The 18,316-nt window shown below is 41.1% G+C and overlaps 1 protein-coding gene across 2 annotated transcripts; it reads left to right on the top strand.

Moving 5' to 3' along the window:
* Positions 1-6: 6 nt before the first annotated feature.
* On the top strand, positions 7-17,160 carry DCTN4 (dynactin subunit 4). Of its 2 annotated transcripts, XM_079967046.1 has the most exons (14): positions 7-217; positions 4,167-4,237; positions 5,001-5,179; positions 6,283-6,326; positions 7,152-7,259; positions 7,924-7,944; positions 9,574-9,647; positions 11,296-11,408; positions 11,531-11,640; positions 11,793-11,866; positions 12,422-12,476; positions 13,135-13,242; positions 14,090-14,187; positions 14,874-17,160. In XM_079967046.1, the coding sequence occupies exons 1-14, from the start codon at positions 83-85 to the stop codon at positions 15,085-15,087; spliced, it is 1,404 nt and encodes a 467-aa protein (XP_079823172.1). In that variant the 5' UTR covers positions 7-82; the 3' UTR covers positions 15,088-17,160. The 2 variants fall into 2 exon arrangements, with proteins under 2 accessions (XP_079823172.1, XP_079823173.1); XM_079967047.1 differs by lacking the exon at positions 7,924-7,944 and having other exon boundaries at positions 8-217.
* Positions 17,161-18,316: the final 1,156 nt, after the last annotated feature.

Genomic DNA, 18,316 nt, shown 5'->3' with positions numbered 1-18,316 from the left:
TTCCGGGTCACGTGACGGAAGTCGGGGAGGCTGGGTGCGGCGAGCGGCTGGAGAGGTTGGGGCTGGTCCCCGTCTTTCCAAAATGGCTTCGCTGCTGCAGTCCGAGCGCGTTTCGTACCTAGTGCGGGGCGAGAAGGAGATCCGCATGCCGCTCTCGCAGCTCTATTTCTGCCGCTACTGCAGTGAGCTGCGCTCCCTCGAGTGCGTCTCTCATGAGGTAAACCGTGCGGGGGCTGGGGGGGGCGCCACATCCAACGCCTCGAGAGCCCGTTGATTGGCCCGTCCAGCTGCCACTCGCTGCTTCCCTTCATTCTGTTGGTTAGGGGAGATGGATGGATTAGAGGGAGGAGGGTCCATATCATTCTTTGATTTATATATGGTGTGTGGAGGTAGCGTCGCCCTCTCCCTCATATCTACCGCAGGATGCCAGTTCTGGCATCACTGGAGTTGTGTTGTTAATTATAGTCCCCCGTAGCCTCTCAGTTGCTTCCTACGGTGGTGTGAGCCTGCCGGTTGCTCTGTTCTGCCAGAGCTGAGTTTTGCACAGGATAGTTAAGTCACAACAACCTCTATCGCATTCTGTAAGCAGTAGGCGGCTGTTACTCTGTGTGTGGGGGGGTGGTAATTAGCTACACCTTCATTCCCTTTTTGCTTCCTAAACTGTATATTCAGCACATTAAAATAAATCTCTCCCAGTCTTCTTATTTGTTCTTTTAGCAGCCTGTGTGGTGCTTGAGTTTTGTGCCCCATCCCTCCATTTCTGTAGCATATTGTGTCCTCTGCAAGTCACAGAAGTCAATACGGATAAAATGCAGCACTCTTGCCAACTGATTTATTATTATTATTATTAATAATAATAATAATTTCTACCTTGCCCATCCCATCTGGCTGGGTTTCCCCAGCCACTCCGGGCGGCTTTCAACAGAACATCAAAAACAGAATAGAACTTCAAACATTAAAAATTTCCCTAAACAGGGCTGCCTTCAGATGTCTTCCAAAAGTCAGATAGTTGTTTATTTCCTCAACTTCTGATGGGAGGGCGTTCCACAGGGCGGGTGCCACTACCGAGAAGGCCCTCTGCCTAGTTCCCTGTAACCTCACACCTTGCAGTGAGGGAACTGCCAGAAGGCCCTTGGACCTGGACCTCAGTGTCTGGGCTGAAAGATGGATGTGGAGAAACTAGTTTCTTTCTCTTCTGATTAGCCAAGTCATTTTCTGATTACCCAGTCCTATCACAACCTCTAATTGATTGTCTTAAAAATTCTGTCTTCTTTCTCCCGGTTTATTTGGATGTAGAGGGTGGTATTCAGCTAAGTTTTACTCATAGCAGACTGGTTGAAATTAATGAACATAACTGAGATGGGTCCACTAATTTACTCTGGGTGAAACGTGGTTGAGAACCACCCAGGGAGTTTTCTTGTTACACAGAATGGTCATTTATAGCTTAGTTGAATTCTTTTCACTCTTAAATCTTTTTTGCCCTTTTAATCTGTAGAGAATGGAGACAGCCAGTTCATAGTGTGCCAACTTGAGTGCAGCTTCTACCTTGACCATAAGATTACTAAATAGGCCTGGACACATGTTTTACTTTTTTTAGAACATCAAAATAAGTAAAGTAGCTGTAAAACTTTTAAAAAACCATGCTGCTTTGTGACTTTGGCTTAACAAATGTCTAAAGATTAGAGTCTGCTTCTGCACCTAATTTTGGCATAGTTGGGGGCTGAAGTTGCAACTCTGTTCACAAGTCACACCTGCCTGCCTGCCCACACCTTGGTCCAGTGTTCTTTTCATGATAACTTTGACTTGTGTAAAGAACATCTGTATTATTTCACAATCTTTCAGTGTAAACCCCTCCCCCCACTGCAATAACATTTTAGATGAGTGTTAGTAAGCCTTATCTCTTCTCTTCAAGTTTATAAACTAGATGCCAATGTGATAGGTTGGGAATTCATTTGTAAAGCCTAGGTAAGTGGTGGAGCACATGCTGTACCTATAGAAGGACCCAAGTTCAGTCCCTGGCATCTCCAGTTAAAAGGATTAGGTGGAAAGTGATGGGGAAGACTTCTCCTGTTAGAGAAACCCTGTTGGTCACAATAGAGCATACAGGCTTAGATATACAGATATCCTTACTTTTCTGTATTCCTGTGTTTATGTAAAAGATGGAGAAAGACAGTGGCAGGTAATTTGCATATCACTGTTTTTCACCAGTTCTGTAGAGCTAAGAAGAATGAGAACAGCATTAGCATTGTTGATATGCATCAAGCGCTGTGACTAGAACAGCCAAAAACCTGCTTTGTCCTGTCATCAGAAAAGGTTACCGAACAAATCTCTTCATTGTGTTGAAATGAATGTGAGATTCCCATACATTAAGTCAGTATGTGCTCTCAGAAGAAAGTGAACACATTTCAGGCCAAATAATCCAAAGGGTATATCTACACGATCAATTTATGGGTTTTATTCCAATTCTGATTCATGAAAGAATCCTTGGAATTGTTCTTTGACAAGGTTGCTGAATTTTCTCTGCTAGAAGTCCAAAGGTTCCTTTACTGAACTATAAATCTCAGAATAGTTTAGGAAGAGGTAATAACTATTAAATTAGTTTTTTAATTTGTATATGCAGATACATTGTATCCCCTGTATTGATACCCAGTTGATTCAGAGCTGAGTTGGTTTCTTTGTCCTCATTCACACCTAGACATTTCTTCATTTTCATCTATTCTTTAGCTAAAAAATTAATTCATTGCTAAATTATGATAAATGATTTCATTTGGGATAATGGAAGCATTCCTCTTTATTATAGGTCTGTGGATGTTGCAAGATACAGGATTCTATATTGAGAATTTTTTGTTTGAATAAAACATTGGATACATGGCTTGAATTTGATGACCTTTTAAATATATATATAAATGGAACTGATGTTCCGAAAAACTAACAATTTTATTAACAGTTCCTGATCTGAATATTTGCTCCTGTGCAGAAATCCTAATTTACGCTGGATTTAACTAAGATTATTAAAACTGAAATGTTTATTTTTGAATGCCTTGCAATGCAATTCTATACATGTCCACTCATATGTAAGACCTATTTAATAAGTGGGTATTGAATTCTGATATGCCTTGTTCTGGTGTATGAACCCTGAGTAAGCAAGGGTCAAGATGCATGCAATGCATAAACAAAGCAGAAAAGCTGAAAAACAGGCTCAGGAGGGTGAAGTAGTCTGTGTATTTGACTGTCCCCAGTGATTGTCCACTCAAAATCAGTCTAGTAAAGCTGTTTTATTCTTAAGGGTTATGGAAAAAATTAAGCACTCCCCTTCTTTGCTGGTTCTTTTAAAGGTGGGGTTTTATTACATGCATTTGTTTGTAATGTGCCCCTTTGCTTATAAATGATCTTTAAAATATACAATGTCTCAAGAAGTAGCATTATGTTATTCTGGAAGGACCGAAGGTTGAGACAAGTTGGAAATAAAGTACTTTAGTGTGAACAGGAAATTATTTGCTCAGTTATTTCCACCAGTGTTCAGAATAATATAGATGATGATATCTGTGAGAGTGGCAGTGTGGAAGGTTGTTAGCACATAGTTCAGCAACATACTGTTAAATTCCATCTGAATAGTAAGACAGTAATCATACTTGGCTTAGTTCCTGGGCATTAGAAAACTGAATAACTTTGCCAGAACAGTTTGTCTGTTGTTTGAATATTTTTTTTGTGTTTAGGTCAAGAAATTCCCCAGACATCTCAGTTTTAAGATGATGGTACTTTTGAGTGTTTTGGGGGGTTGACAACATTTCACATTCCTTATAAAGGAATCTTTGTATTCATTATAACTACTCTGTAAGTAAAGAGTTATAAGGCTGTGTACTTATGCATGACTTCCTCCAAAGAATCCTGGAAACTGTAGCTTTCCCCACTCACAGAGCTACAATGCCCAGCATCCTTAACAGACTCCACTTTAAAATTGAGGTGGAGTGGCTTGCCTAAGCCATCTGATGAATTCATGACAAAGGTAAGAATCAGACTGGGGACTTAATGTCTCATAACTTGAACTACCTACTATGCTGTGCAGCCCTAAAATAAATCAAAGTTGTGAGGTTTTTTGTATTGGAAAAGGATCTGGTGAAGGATAATGGTACAAAATGAAAAACACCTTTTTGTATTTTTTTTAGGTGGATTCTCACTATTGTCCCAGTTGCCTGGAAAATATGCCATCAGCTGAAGCCAAGCTAAAGAAGAATAGGTAAGACTACATGCTACTTCTGTGATTCTCACCTTACTCAATACTTTTCACATGCTTTAGGATAGTCTCCCTTCTATCAGTGTATATTTGTCCACAGCACCTTAGTAAGAATCTGAAACAATTTTGAAAATGCTCTAAGTGAGGATTTTATTTACAATGTGATCTCATTGTGATGAGGAAAGTGCTTTTGTGTGTTTTACTTAGCACTCTGTTTATAGTCTGCACTGCTAACTACTGACAGTACTGGAGAAATAGTGTTGCAATAATTTACACTTGAGCACGAGCCTGTTTCTTTTTCACACTCTCAATGTGTTTTTTTGTGAAATCACAAGAAAAGCACACTGTGGAATTGCTGGTGATCTCCCATGCTGCGAGAAGGATTTCAGAATGAATTTACATCTGTCATACATTGACATCTGTGCTTTTGTGAATTTCTGTGAAATACATGCAGAGTGGATCAGAGCACTTGTGGAATTTTGAATGTTTACTGTGACCAGATTTGAAACTTTGCCTACAGCATGTTTTGTGCCCTTTCACAAAGGGTGATGGAAGTGGAATGAAATGGCTTACTTTGTTTTTTGTTGACTGATTCTGTTAAGTCCTTTCTTTCATAGTAACACCTTTGGAAAGAATTTGGTTTTTTAAAACTTGTCAGAGGCAATTTCTGAGTTATAAAACAGAAAATCAGGAGCCTTGAACAGCGGGTATAATCCCTGGTGTACAAACCTGAGTCAAACTTCCATGCTGGTCTCTCTCTGTTCAGGTGTGCTAACTGTTTTGACTGTCCTTGCTGTATGCACACTCTCTCTACCCGAGCAACAAGCATCCCTGCTCCGCTGCCTGATGACCCAGCCAAGACCACAATGAAGAAGGCTTATTACCTGGCCTGTGGCTTTTGCCGCTGGACTTCCAGAGATGTTGGCATGGCAGATAAATCAGTTGGTGAGTGGCATTGGTTTTCAGATGAATATTGCAAGTGTTGTTAGAAAACTTTTTCATGACATGTTTTGCAATCAGCCTTAATTAGAATGTGGAGTGTTGTTTTTGTAATTCGATACTAAGAGCTGGGAAGATAAGTAGGGCTGTGTGAAGAGCTTATAGAGGTTAGCTTCCATTGGTGAATGGTGTTATTATTATGCTACCAAAATAGTCAGAATTGAGCTCTGAGGATGCGTGCCTATGTCCTTGGAGTACTGTTTGCTCACAGGCTGCATAATATAAACTAAGCAAAAAAAAGCGGGTTGTATCCCACAAAGTTGTCCTGTTAACACAAGAACTGCCTATACCAGTGGTGGCCAAACTTTGCCTTCCAGCTGTTTTGGGACTACAATTCCCATTATCCCTGGCCACTTGTCCTGTTAGCTAGGTATGATGGGAGTTGTAGTCCAAAAACAGCTGAAGGGCCAAGTTTGACCACCACTGGCCTATGCAATGGGACTTCTTCATGGGCTTTCAGTATAAATATAAGTGGAAATTTCATGTGCTGTAAAAATTTTCATACTGTAGTATTATTTACCATGTAAATAATTACATTATTTATTAATTATTCTCCCCCACCCTGGAAATACCTCCTGCACCCCTATCTATGTTTCTACTGTGTTTTACCTAGCTGAATTCTAAAACCCAGAATAGTCTGGGGAGGGGAATAATCCTCAAGGAAAGGGAGCATTTGTAGGTGAAAATATGTGGGTGTCAGATGGGTTCAACATCTCTCTCGCCTGTCAGTAATTTCCTACAGATATTTCTCTGTGCCCCTGCATTCATGTTGACCTTCAGACACAAGTATAGAAAACACATCTTTGCTGGTATATTATGCAGTTCTGCCATTTTCAGCTTGTGATGCAGAAGAACTTTAAGCTTTTGGTATCTGGTACGTTGATACTAATAATACCAGATTTAATGAACCGTGGTCTGGGTTAGATGAGAGGAGGAGAGAAGCAGGCAGTAATTTTGGATATGTTTCATTTTCTCTGTCCAGAGCATGTATGATCTCTCCCTCCCCCCACACCCACCATTCTTTAAAAAATTGCTTTGTTGTGTTGCAGCCAGTGGAGGTTGGCAGGAGCCAGAAAATCCTCATACTCAGAAGGTACTTAAAAGGAATTGCTTTTTCTTTCATAGAGTAGCCTGAAAAAGAAGAGTCTTTGTGTTGAGTGTGGTCTTGTCTATCTCTTAACTCACAGAAGAGAATCAACATTTAATTAAACTTGAAAGAATAAGTCCTGCATGGTTGAGGCTAGACTGCATCTTTCCCCAATTGATTTAGCACTGTAGCATCAAACGGGGGCTGGGGATGACATTATGTTGAGCAAAACATACCAAGTAGTCCAAGCCGTTTTCCACAACATGCGTTCTTTGAGAAGTGGCCCATTTACATTGACCTCATTAGCTGCTGGAATGCAGTTTAAACTAGCAGTCATCAGGAATTGGCACAGACCTTGTGTCATGCAGAGGTCAGCATCTTTCCCCAGCTCCAATATACTACACTGATTTGAACCTTCTCATACAGATGCACTGCCACTAACATGAATTACTCTGTTCAGAGTAGTTATGTGAGAACGAGAGCTCTATTTCCTGCTGGCCTTCTTATCTGTCTGGCCCTACCTTTGAGATGTAGGGCGTAGCTCATCTCCACCTAAGAGTAGGATATGATGTAATGCAAGCTTCTTTTTTCCGTTTCTCTGAGGAAAGAGCAGTGGGTAAAATTGTTAGGATGTGCATGACACTGCTAGCTAACTGGGTCAGTTAACTGATGTCAGGAGTTGGGCAAGAAGCTGCTGCTGCAGCTCAACTAAGGAAAAAACAAAAAGGGACACCCCCCAAAAGTATTTCCACCATTTTGTTTAACCTTTACTTTGGCAGGAACAGCTTTTCTTCCAGTTCACATCTTAAACTGACATTCCTTTCTAATCAGATTAACAAACTGGTCGAGTATTATCAACAGCTGGCTCAGAAGGAGAAGATGGAGAGGGATCGTAAAAAGTTGGTTCGACGCAGACCCTACATGCCCCTTGCTTTTTCGGTGAGCTAGGACAACAGTACAGAATTCTGGAACTCTTGGGCAAAATCAGAAGACAGTTTTTTTAACTTCAAAGGCATAAATGTTGTTTTTAGTTGAGACTTGTAAAAAAGAAGCAAGCAAACAAAACAAACAAAAATCTTCAGAGTTTATTGGAACCGTGTCAGATCAATAATCTTCCAAGAACAAGTTCCAAGCATCTGTGTATAGAAAGATTTCAGAATGTTTTGCCGTTTATTAAGGGATATTGTCCACTACTGAAATGTAGACACCTGTCATTTGAAATCCCTCAAGTAACTCAGGATTGTATTAAGAAGAGCAAGAATTAGTCTGAGCTGGAAATCAGCTAGGCCGAGATGCTGCTACTTTCAGTTTTATTATACTGACTGATCAGTCACTAAATATTTGCTTGCCTAGCTCATAGTCAGCACAAACTTGCTATGTGTTAGAAATCATAAGATGTGACAATATTTCATTTCAGTTTTCAGCTGTGCAGCCTGTGTCATTTGAAAGGCTTACTTTTTGCTTAGCTGAATATTTTTGCATATGCTTCCTACCTCTTGGATACCCGTATAACCTGCTTGCTCTGTGCATTTGCTTTTGTCTTTATTGCTGCTTTTTTCTTGTCTCCGTTGCTACCTGCTGCTAATTTGGGGGCTCTCCGCAGCAACACACTATACATGTAGTGGTAAGTCCCTTCAGTTTCTGATAGTGTTAAAACCTTTGAAACCACTTGCGTTCTACTGGTATGTCAATATTTAGTGTACTCAGCCTTCTGGTCTTGGATCTGCTTGTAGTACTACAGTTGAAGTCCAGTTTGCATACAGTTAATGAGCTGAGCTTTCCAAGCAAGGTTGGTAGACCTATTGCTATGGACTTTGAGTACATTTTCATTGTCCGTATAAAGAATGATGTTTGCCGGTTCAAGTCCCTGCTAACAGAGTGAGCTGGTTCATACATGCAAAGCCTCAGTTTATCTTAAACCATGGTTTAATTGTGAACATGTCTTCCCTTATACTGCAAAAGTCCCTTTGCAGCTTCTCCCCCAATGCAAACCATATTTTGATTTGCTGTGATGTCTCAACTAGGAACATGCACAAGCAGCAAGCTAGAAATCAACTATTCTCTGCCTTAGATGTAATATCATAGGTCACACAGGTAGAAAGAAGTACAGTCAAACCTCCGTTTATGTAACCCTCTGGTTACGTAAACTTCAGGATGCGCGTGTGGCAAACCTGGAAGTATTTTACCAGGTATCGGCACGCACACATGCGCAGAAGCGGTCCTCAGGTTGCAGAAACCTCAGGATCTGACTGGACCTCTGGAACGGATCCTGTCTGCAACCGGAGGTACCACCATACACCATTTTTCTCCAAGTGCATGTTCCTTCTTCCTAAAATGACATGCACCACCACCATACAAAATGACACAGGATGTAACAGGACTGCTTCCTGGGAAATTTTCAGTTGAAATCCCCATCCCACGACCCCCACAGCCAATGATCTCCAGAGTAGCATTGGCCAAATCTTTGTTTCTCTGTTTTCCTGTATTTTGATTGGAAATCCAGTGACCTGAATTGCAGGGTGGTTATAGGATAATACTGAATCCAAAGAACCTTGAGTGGATGGAAACAGGTGTGCAAATAAATATTTGTGCAAGTCTTCTCTGTTGGGTAGGTTCTTGGTGCAGTGCTCTAGTACAAGAGTAGCCAACTTGGTGCCTCCAGATGTGGTTGGACTTACAGCCCCAGCCAGCATGACTAGGAAAGTTCAGCTGTATATTCACCATGCTGTTTCTTTACGGTTGATACTGTTCTATATATTTGTTACTAGTTGAATTGTAGCAACTTGTCAGTGAATACCTTGCCTGATGGTAGTTAATCTGAGCTGTAGAGTGTCATACCATTATCACAACTATTTCTTTCTGTCCAATGGTGTCTTAACTGTAGTCAAATATATTTTTGTCACAAAATTATACCCAGTATAATTGTCACAAAATTATACCCAGACAGCTACATTAGCTGTCAAGTGGAGTATACATTGGAGCATCACATGAAAATAGGTCAGGGTAGGAGGTTTTAAAAAATAGGGTTGTTTCAGTGGCATGCTGCGTCCCTCTTCCAGCATTTGATCAATTATTTTATTTTATTAACCAAGCTACTAAAAATTCATTTGAACAGAAAGAGAAAACCATATGCATTGCCTTTGTGTGTGCGTGTGTGTGCATACTTGATTCCTTATGCCCCTCAAGCTGTCAGAAACCACGTGAACTTGTTTCAATCAACAGACCTAACTTTCCTTGCATGCTTCTTTCCTAGGACAAGTATGGCCTTGGAACCAGGCTCCAGCGTCAGAGGCCCGGGGCCCCTATCAGTGCCCTCACAGGACTTTCGTGAGTGCTAGGCCTTTTTATATGTATGACAAGAGGTGAAATGATGTAATTTCACAAGCTTGCCAACTGCTGCTCATCTAGGGTGCAAATAAATTGCCTGCAGACTGCCAAGAGTGATCCAGAGTCTCCCTCTGCAACTTATATTCAGGAGGAGTCTGTTCCCCCCTTTTAAAAAGAAAAGAAGAAGTGGTCCATTGCTCAGTTTGGAGTGTGCTTTGGCACTGATGTGTACTTCACAGTTGTGCCTAAACCTTCTGCTTTGTTTTACACAACAGTGTGACTGCTACCAGTCTCTTCCCTTAAGTTTTGCGCCTGAGATTGATTATCTATGTTAGTGCAGTACACAGCTAGTGTACAGTGGGCGTCATCTTTTCTTGCAAACCCAGAAGCATTTGCTCATTTTATCTCTTTGCTGTTGACATTCTCTTCAGAGGAAACAAACTCAGGTGCTTTTTGCATATCCACACCATACATTTGGTGCATATTTAAAACACATGGCTTCCCCCAAAGAATCCTGGGAGCTGTAGTTTGTTAAAGGTGCTGGGAATTATATCCACAGTATGTCAAGATTCCTTGGGGTTCAGTAATGTGCATTGGATGTGCCTGAAATGTATGGTGTGGCTCTCTTTCAGGTTCCCTGTGCATGTATTCTTGGAAGTAAGCCCCTGTGTGCTTAGCGAGTCTGAACTCTGCACGGTTTGCCTTGGGATTTCAGCAGTGCAGTTCTGTGTAGCTTGATAAAAGCCATTTTGTGAGAGAAAGGTTGAAAGCAGGGGGTGAGGGGAACTATGCTTAATCCTTTTCTATGTCAACCATTTCCCATTCTAAATTGTTCACTGAACAGCTCATCCCACCCCTGTTGTGGGTTGGTTTTCTTTCTTTTTTTCTATGTATGTAGGGTTTTTTTTTTTTTTGCTGATTCCACCTTCCCTCTTCAGCTCATTGTTGCCAGGAGGTTGGGAGATCCAAAATATTATAAGAGGTGGCATGGAGGGCTGTATATTTTTGTAAACTGCTTAGAAGTTCTCTTACAAGCAAGCACTATATAAGTGTTATTAACAAAAGAAAAATAAGAGAGAGGAGGAATTTGTGGAAATTGCCTCCCTTCCTCTTCTGTCAGCAGAAGCCTTCTCTGGATCAAGGAGCCTCCATAAATGGGGCAACGCTAAATGCAATCTTTTTTTTTGACCCTTTCTGTATTTTTCCTTGTTCTTAATCCTCTAATCCCTAGAACAGCTGTTCTTAAGAAGTTTTTTTTAAGGGTGTGGCATTTAAGGATTGCAAAACTAGTGAAAATTAAGGCTAGTGAATGTCGATAACTTTTTCTTTATAATATTTACATGCCGATTTCATTTATGGTGTTATCTTAAAGATGGGAAAATTTCAAGAAATGGTTTTGAAAAGCACATCAATTTTCACCTTCACCTGGCTGAGCAAGTTCTCTCTCCCACTCATTCTCTGTAGCCTTGTGTCATTGTTCTAGGTGTTGTAAGGAGGTCTGAATGTCAATCAGCAACTTGCTTTACAGTTGCTCTGCGAAAGTTTTAATTTAGCCAGTAATTGTAATATTATTGAGGTTTTACTGTGCTCAGTTACTTCTAAGCAACTTTCTGATTATCCTAAGCAGCTGCTTTCTTTTTTGCCTCAGGCTGAAAGATGGAGAGGACCAGAAGGAGATAAAAATTGAACCTGCTCAGGCTGTGGAGGAAGTGGAGCCTTTGCCTGAGGACTATTACACACGACCAATCAATCTGACAGAAGGTAGTAGCTCTTAGCATATCTCTTGTGCTCTCCTGCCCCAGCTTAATATGTTCAGGTGGTGGTCACTCTTTCGTATTGCTCAAAACTGTTTTTTGTTTGTTTACTTTCTGTACTGTGAACAGTGACAACCCTACGACAGCGCCTCCTCCAGCCAGACTTCCAGCCAATCTGTGCTTCTCAACTTTACCCACGTCATAAGCATCTGCTGATCAAACGCTCCCTTCGGTGCCGGGTATGTCGATTTTGCTGAAAAATATGTTAGTTTCTACTTCTACTGCTTTTGGTGTTTCTTTTTTTAAAAAATTGTCTCAGTGGTAGCATTTGTAGTTGTAGGTTGTTGTCTGCTGTTTGGCCACACATTTTGTTAATGTTTGTTTCCCCTAGAAATGTGAACACAATTTGAGTAAACCAGAGTTCAACCCTACATCCATCAAATTCAAAATTCAGCTGGTAGCTGTGTAAGTATTTTGGATATGGGTGGAAGCAACAATCTATAACACTTACGGTTGGGTCTGTATTCTCTCCTGAGTTGTTCCACTTCAGACTATAGGTGAGAGCTCCTAAAACAGAAATCACAACACATAGCAAACTGGGATATCAGAGAACAGGGACCTAGTCTAGCCTTCCCTCTGACACACTAGTGACTTGTCTTCTACATGCAGGTACATAATAGTCTATGTACAGAGGGCTACTTGGTTTACAAACTCCAGTTTTGAAATGTCATTTAAACCAACCTCTTTAATTAAGTCTGGCCCCATGTTCTCATTTAGTCTCAGTTAAAACTTTGGAAGTTGTAGCTAATCTACAGTACAGTTCCCTTTTAAGAAAATTAAACCATGTTGTGTTTGTAGTCATCTACTTTTTCCACTTTTTAAAACATCACCATCTTAAGAACCCATTCTGGGTTGAAAGGTAGGAAGCCAGATATCTAAAAGTGAAAGTGCAGTCAGAAGTCTAGAGATGTTGGGTTCATACTTGAATTTGCTATTTACTTTCTTTTATTTGTATTGTAGCAACTATATCCCAGAAGTGAGAATCATGTCTATTCCAAATCTGCGCTATATGAAGGTTTGTTCTTGTGTATTTTGAACAGTCTTTCTAGAGGTGGGATTTTAAATTAGGGATGGGGGCCAGTGGCCCTCCAGAGTTGTTGGGCTGCAACTCCCATCATTTATGACAATTGGCTATGATGGTTGGGCCTCCTGGGAGCTGGAAGTTTTAAAGGTTGCATGTGAGTCAGTGTTAAACCAACTTTTTATTTATTTTATATAGCTTTTCATATTGAGTGCGTTATTTTTTATAACCTTGGCTCAATTTAAGACACCACACCAAATCATGGTTTGAGCAAGCTGTAGTTTCAGAAGAGCCGCAATTGATGTTTATTTGATTGGATGAATGAACTGGGGAGATCTTTCAACTAAAAGTCTCCCCCCTCCCGAATAATTGGATGACATTTAAAAAAGCACCATCTTGAAGCACAACTCCGTTTCATGTATATAGGAGGAAATGCCTTTTGCAGTATAATGCTTGCTATGACAAATATAAACACTAACTAAATCACTAACTGAATGACTGGAAGACTAGCTGTTTTTTAAATGTGAGAAATTTGTGAATTTTAGAGGCATCAGTGAAAGGCAGAAATGTGTTTTTTGCAACAGCATAAAAACAGGGTGAAAGATTCCTACTGAGAGTGATCGTTTCCTTTGTGTGTCTGTCATTTGCACAGGAGAGTCAAGTTCTTCTAACTCTCACCAATCCAGTGGAAAATCTCACTCATGTGACACTGAAAGAGTGTGAGGAAGGTGATCCTGATGACACCAGTAGTACTGCTAAGGTACTGCAGCTTCTTCCTAGCATAGATTCTAGGCCATACTTTGATGCTGTGCTGGAAGCTACACTGACTGTATGCTCCTATAAATAGCCATCTGTCATTGAAGACTTAGGGTGGATTTATATGTAGCTATGTAGGGACGCAGGTGGCGCTGTGGGTTAAAGCCTCAGCGCCTAGGACTTGCCAATCGAAAGGTCGGCGGTTCGAATCCCTGCGGCGGGGTGCGCTCCCGCTGCTCGGTCCCAGCGCCTGCCAACCTAGCAGTTCGAAAGCACCTCCGGGTGCAAGTAGATAAATAGGGACCGCTTACCAGCGGGAAGGTAAATGGCGTTTCCGTGTGCGGCTCTGGCTTGCCAGAGCAGCGATGTCACGCTGGCCACGTGACCCGGAAGTGTCTCCGGACAGCGCTGGCCCCTGGCCTCTTAAGTGAGATGGGCGCACAACCCCAGAGTCTGTCAAGACTGGCCCGTACGGGCAGGGGTACCTTTACCTTTACCTATGCAAAAAGAGACTTCCACATGGTATTGGTACCCATGTGGGTGCCATAAGCACTAAGGGGTTTGCCATATTAGGTGGGGTTTGTTTGTTTGTTTGTTTGTTTTAAAAAGTGTATGTTTGCTCCTCTGGTTCCTTTTGAGAGGAAGGATGGGATATAAATATATAATAAATGATGATAGTAACATGCACTGAAGATGTATTGGGTATTTTCATTCCAGTGTTGTATCTTGCAGTTGGCCACAGGCAATCTCTCCCGCTCCATTACTTACCGTATATATACTACAGGGAAAGCAGGGTGAATGTTGGTTGGCTACTTGTTGCAAAACATATTTTCTACATAACCCTTTTTCAGGTGGTGGTTCCTTCCAAAGAGCTACTCCTGGCTGGCAAAGATGCAGCAGCAGAATATGACGAGCTGGCAGAGCCTCAAGATTTTCAAGATGATCCTGAGTAAGCTTTTCCATATGTTACAGACCTGTGTATCAATTTGTCATCCATGATTCATTGGCAGTTGATGGTGTTGGCTTCCGTCAGGTTGGCAACTGATAGCACAGTATTTATTTTCCTCTGCTGTGTAGTTTGGAATTTAGAAAGTAGTTGATAGAAGAGCATCCCACCCCCAATATAATACTAGAACTTGGGGTGATCTGTCAAATTGATTGGCAGGGAATTCAGGGCAGTCAAAAGGAAGTGCTTCATGTAAAACAATTAGAGCCTTCCTTTAGAGCCCTTTAAAAGGAAATCTAACAGGTTCATGGAGGAGGGATATATCAATGCTGGCATGCCTCTGAATGCTAGTTGCTAGGAAGGCAATATGTGTCAATTCTAGTTTCTAGGCTTGAAAGAGGGCTCTTGACTTCATGTCTTGCTTGTGGGATTCTTGGAGGTATTTGGCTGGCTGTTTGAAGCAAGATACTGGATTTTGTGGACATTTGGCTTGATTCAGAAGGGCTTCTCTTACTTTTTGCTCAGGCATACCCATGAACTCATCTTTTAAGCACTGGGCAAGTCCATGTATTTGGTTAGTTCTGTCTAGCTATTCTAGTTGGCTTAAGCAACTAATAAACTTTCTTAGTGACATAGCTCACAGGGAAGTGTTGTGGAATTATATTAAAACCTCTCTTCTTCCTTTGCAGCATCATAGCCTTCCGGAAGGCTAACAAAGTTGGGATATTCATCAAGGTCACTCCACAGAAAGAAGAGGGAGAAGTTACTGTGAGCTTTAAGATGAAACATGAATTCAAAAACCTTGCCGCTCCTATCCGGCCCATGGAGGAAAGTGATCAGAGTTGTGAGGTCATCTGGCTCAATCACCACGTGGAGCTCAGCCTGGGCCCTGTGCTTCCATGAAACTCGTCTGTAACTGGAACCTAAACGATGGCCACACACTACATTGTGTCACTGTTCTATAGAAGAATGCATCCTGACAAAATGCTGAAGGCACTGCTTCACAGAGGCTCCCATCAGATATGAGCTCGCACGACACAAATTTCAGCCAAAAGATGCAGAGGTTGGATTAGAAGAGAAAAGCCACACTCTTGGATGACTCTCCTCTCTGCAACACCTATGAATTGATGGTCCCATCCCCCGTCCCCCCCACGCTTGGTCAGCTTTGTAGCAGAAAGCTTGGTGTGCACATTCTGTGGTCATCTTGTACTGCTCCTTGATAAAACGGCGTGGAATTTCCCAGCAAACGACCTTACTTGGCGCTCTCTGCATCGGTTTTGCAAAGCTAGTATTACATAATGCCAACATCTCTCTCCCTTGTGGTAGGTTCTGTTCACAGTAAAAATTATTCCAAGGCTGCAGTAGCACCATCTATAGAGAAACAGCAAGCAGCAGCAGCAGCAGTATAATGTTCTCTTGCTTCCACCTTCAATTGGATGTGCCATCTGTTTCAAATAGCACTTGCTGGCCTTTTTCTCATGTACCAGAAGTTGATATTTCATAAGATGTTATCTTGTCCTGCATACTTTGTTAAGGAAAGGCTCTTAAGAAAAAAAGGCATTTGAATGCTCCTCCCAATATTCTGCAGGTTTTTGTGGGGAGGAGGGCGGGTCTTCTGCCACTCTTACATTGGAAGATGCAGGTGTAAGAATGGAACAGGTTCTAGGGTAGTTCATAAATGAAAATGCTGCTGTACTGCACTTATTGTAGCAGGGGTGCCATTGTGGGGAATCATTTGTGTGTTTTTTGTTAAATTATTTATTTAGGAATAGGTTTATGACCAAAGATAGCTGAGAATTTTGATACGTGAGATCACTTTCGGTATGCTTTGAAGTTTAAAATCTCTTGAAAAAGTAGCTACAAGCACCCACCATGCATCCTTGCACACAATGTACTTAATACTTGATTTACATACCATTATAAGAAAAAGTGAATGGCTTTCACAAGGCTTTGTTAGTAGCAAATTGAAGAAATAAATGGTTGTAAACTCTAATTCCCAGAGCTTGGCTGTAACCTTCCACCCATACTCAAAAATTCAGCATTGCAGTGTTGCATACACACAGAGACACAAAATGCAGAGATATGTTCCAACACAAACTTCTTGGCTAATATTTTTTGTTAGATTACTGAGAAGAAAAATGCATACGGTGGAACTCGGCTGCTTTTTCTGCTTATAATTCTCAGACTACATAACAGATGTAGGTGTGCTTTGAATGGGGCTCTGCTGTTGTAGCCTGGGAGTAATGGGGGCATGTGCAGATCACGTGATTGAATACTGTTGTCAGCAGGTGTGCGTTACAATATGAGAGCTTATTTTGTAGCCTCAGACAGAAAGAGGAATGCTTATTTCCATCTTGGATTAAAGTAAATGGACTCAAGGCTGTGGGAAAACTGTTTTCTTGTAGATTGCAAGTTGTTCAGAGGTGTGTCTTTTAAAAGTCTTCATTTGTTTGGCAGCATTTGGATGAAGGTAGCACCTTATCCAGTTTGTGCAATGGATGTAAAGAAAAAGAGAAGCTTGATGTTCACAAGACCCGCGTAGACTATACACAATATAAAGCATGAGTTTAAGAAGTCTAACCAGTGTTTATTCTTAAATGTGTAGTGTTTAGTGTCTGCTGATCTCAGTTTTTAAAATAACTCAAACTAACCCCTGATTTAATTCTATCAAGATAATTCTTGGCTGAGTAATATTTGGGAACTTCATTTTCAAGAGCTGTTGCTGTGCTGAAGTGATACACACCCGAAGCTTCCTTGCAAAACATATAGGAAAGTTGGGGCATACATTGGAAGCTTTTTCCTTTTAATCTTTTAGGACTCTGTTCTGTATTACACACTTCTGCAGAAACATCTCACTGAATCCTCACTAGAGGGCACTGGAGACACTCTGCCTTTATCAATAATAATAAAATGACTGTGTTGCCTTATTGTTTTACTTAATGTAGTGAACTTGAAATAAAGAAGCAGACAAAGCCATTTCTTTATTGTGTACTTTTTCTGATAGCACCAATCCTTAGGGTGTAATGTAGAGGACAGTATCTGCCACTGTCATTTTCTCGCTATGCAAGCATAGTGGTGTTGGACTGGATTTAGGAGTGCAGTGATTTTAAGTGTACCTACTATGCCCTTATATATGGGCAAAACACAAGCTGCGGAAGCTTGGCATAAGGAATGCTGTGGGAGCACTTGATACAGTAGCACTGATGGACCTAAACAGGTGTCGGCCTCATCAGTGCCTGCTTGAGAGACCATTGAGAGCCACACATAAGCTGCTATTGGCTCCTAATGAAGACAGGTGTGTGTGAGAGAGAACAGCTGATACAGCCAACTGCCGCCATAGGGTGAGGTAGATCATATTAAGCTCCTGGAATTGCACTTGAGCTACAGCCAATTTTGGCTCAAGAGAAATGAAACGAATATTGGAAGGAGACATGGGATAAAAATGGTTTAATGTTTTAATTGCTGACTACGGGGAATCCAGTCAGTCTGCGTCCCACTTCATACAAGGTAAAGGCTCATTTACACATTCCTTACTACTGTGAATTATCACTGTTTCATCTGCTCAAGTTCTTCCCCATGAGAATGAGTATGTCTTAAATGCCTTTATCACTCTTGTCTGTCCAATTTTGTAGTACATTAGCATCTTGGGCATACAAGCACTCAAATGTGCTTAGACATTAATAATTAACATTTATATTGTGCATTTCCAAGTGCTCAAATTGCTTATTTCAGTTATCCTTACATGATTGCTGTAAGGCACTTGGGTTAAGGATAAGAGATTACATAATGCTTCCTAGTGAATTTGTGACTGAAGTAATATTTGAACTAGAAAGGTACAGCTCCTAGCTGCTGGCAGTGAGTTATCACTTGCTACTGACATTACTTGGTGATGGTTAAATTGCTATAAGACTGTCCCTTTTTACAGCCAATGGTTGCTGCCATGTAATGTTTAAATTGGCCCCATACTGCAAGTACCTGTGCTTAAATTGCCACCTATCATAATTTTTTAAAAATTGCTATATAAAGAGCCAATTGGAATCTTTGCTATTATCAGACTAATATTAATTGGGCATCACTCCTAGAAATTATAACCTATAGTTCCCATTTTAGGAAAAGCATCTTTCCTTGTAGA

Source organism: Podarcis cretensis (genome assembly GCF_951804945.1).
Source record: "Podarcis cretensis genome assembly, chromosome: 2".
Taxonomy (NCBI): domain Eukaryota; kingdom Metazoa; phylum Chordata; class Lepidosauria; order Squamata; family Lacertidae; genus Podarcis; species Podarcis cretensis.
This window is presented reverse-complemented; position numbering and strand designations above follow the sequence as displayed.

Excerpts from the sequence above, each read along its gene's own strand:
- DCTN4 (XM_079967046.1), top strand. The coding sequence starts at position 83 with ATGGCTTCGCTGCTGCAGTCCGAGCGCGTTTCGTACCTAGTGCGGGGC. Across the intron at positions 218-4,166 it reads TCGAGTGCGTCTCTCATGAG|GTGGATTCTCACTATTGTCC; the intron begins GTAAACCGTGCG and ends TATTTTTTTTAG. Across the intron at positions 11,641-11,792 it reads AACGCTCCCTTCGGTGCCGG|AAATGTGAACACAATTTGAG; the intron begins GTATGTCGATTT and ends TGTTTCCCCTAG.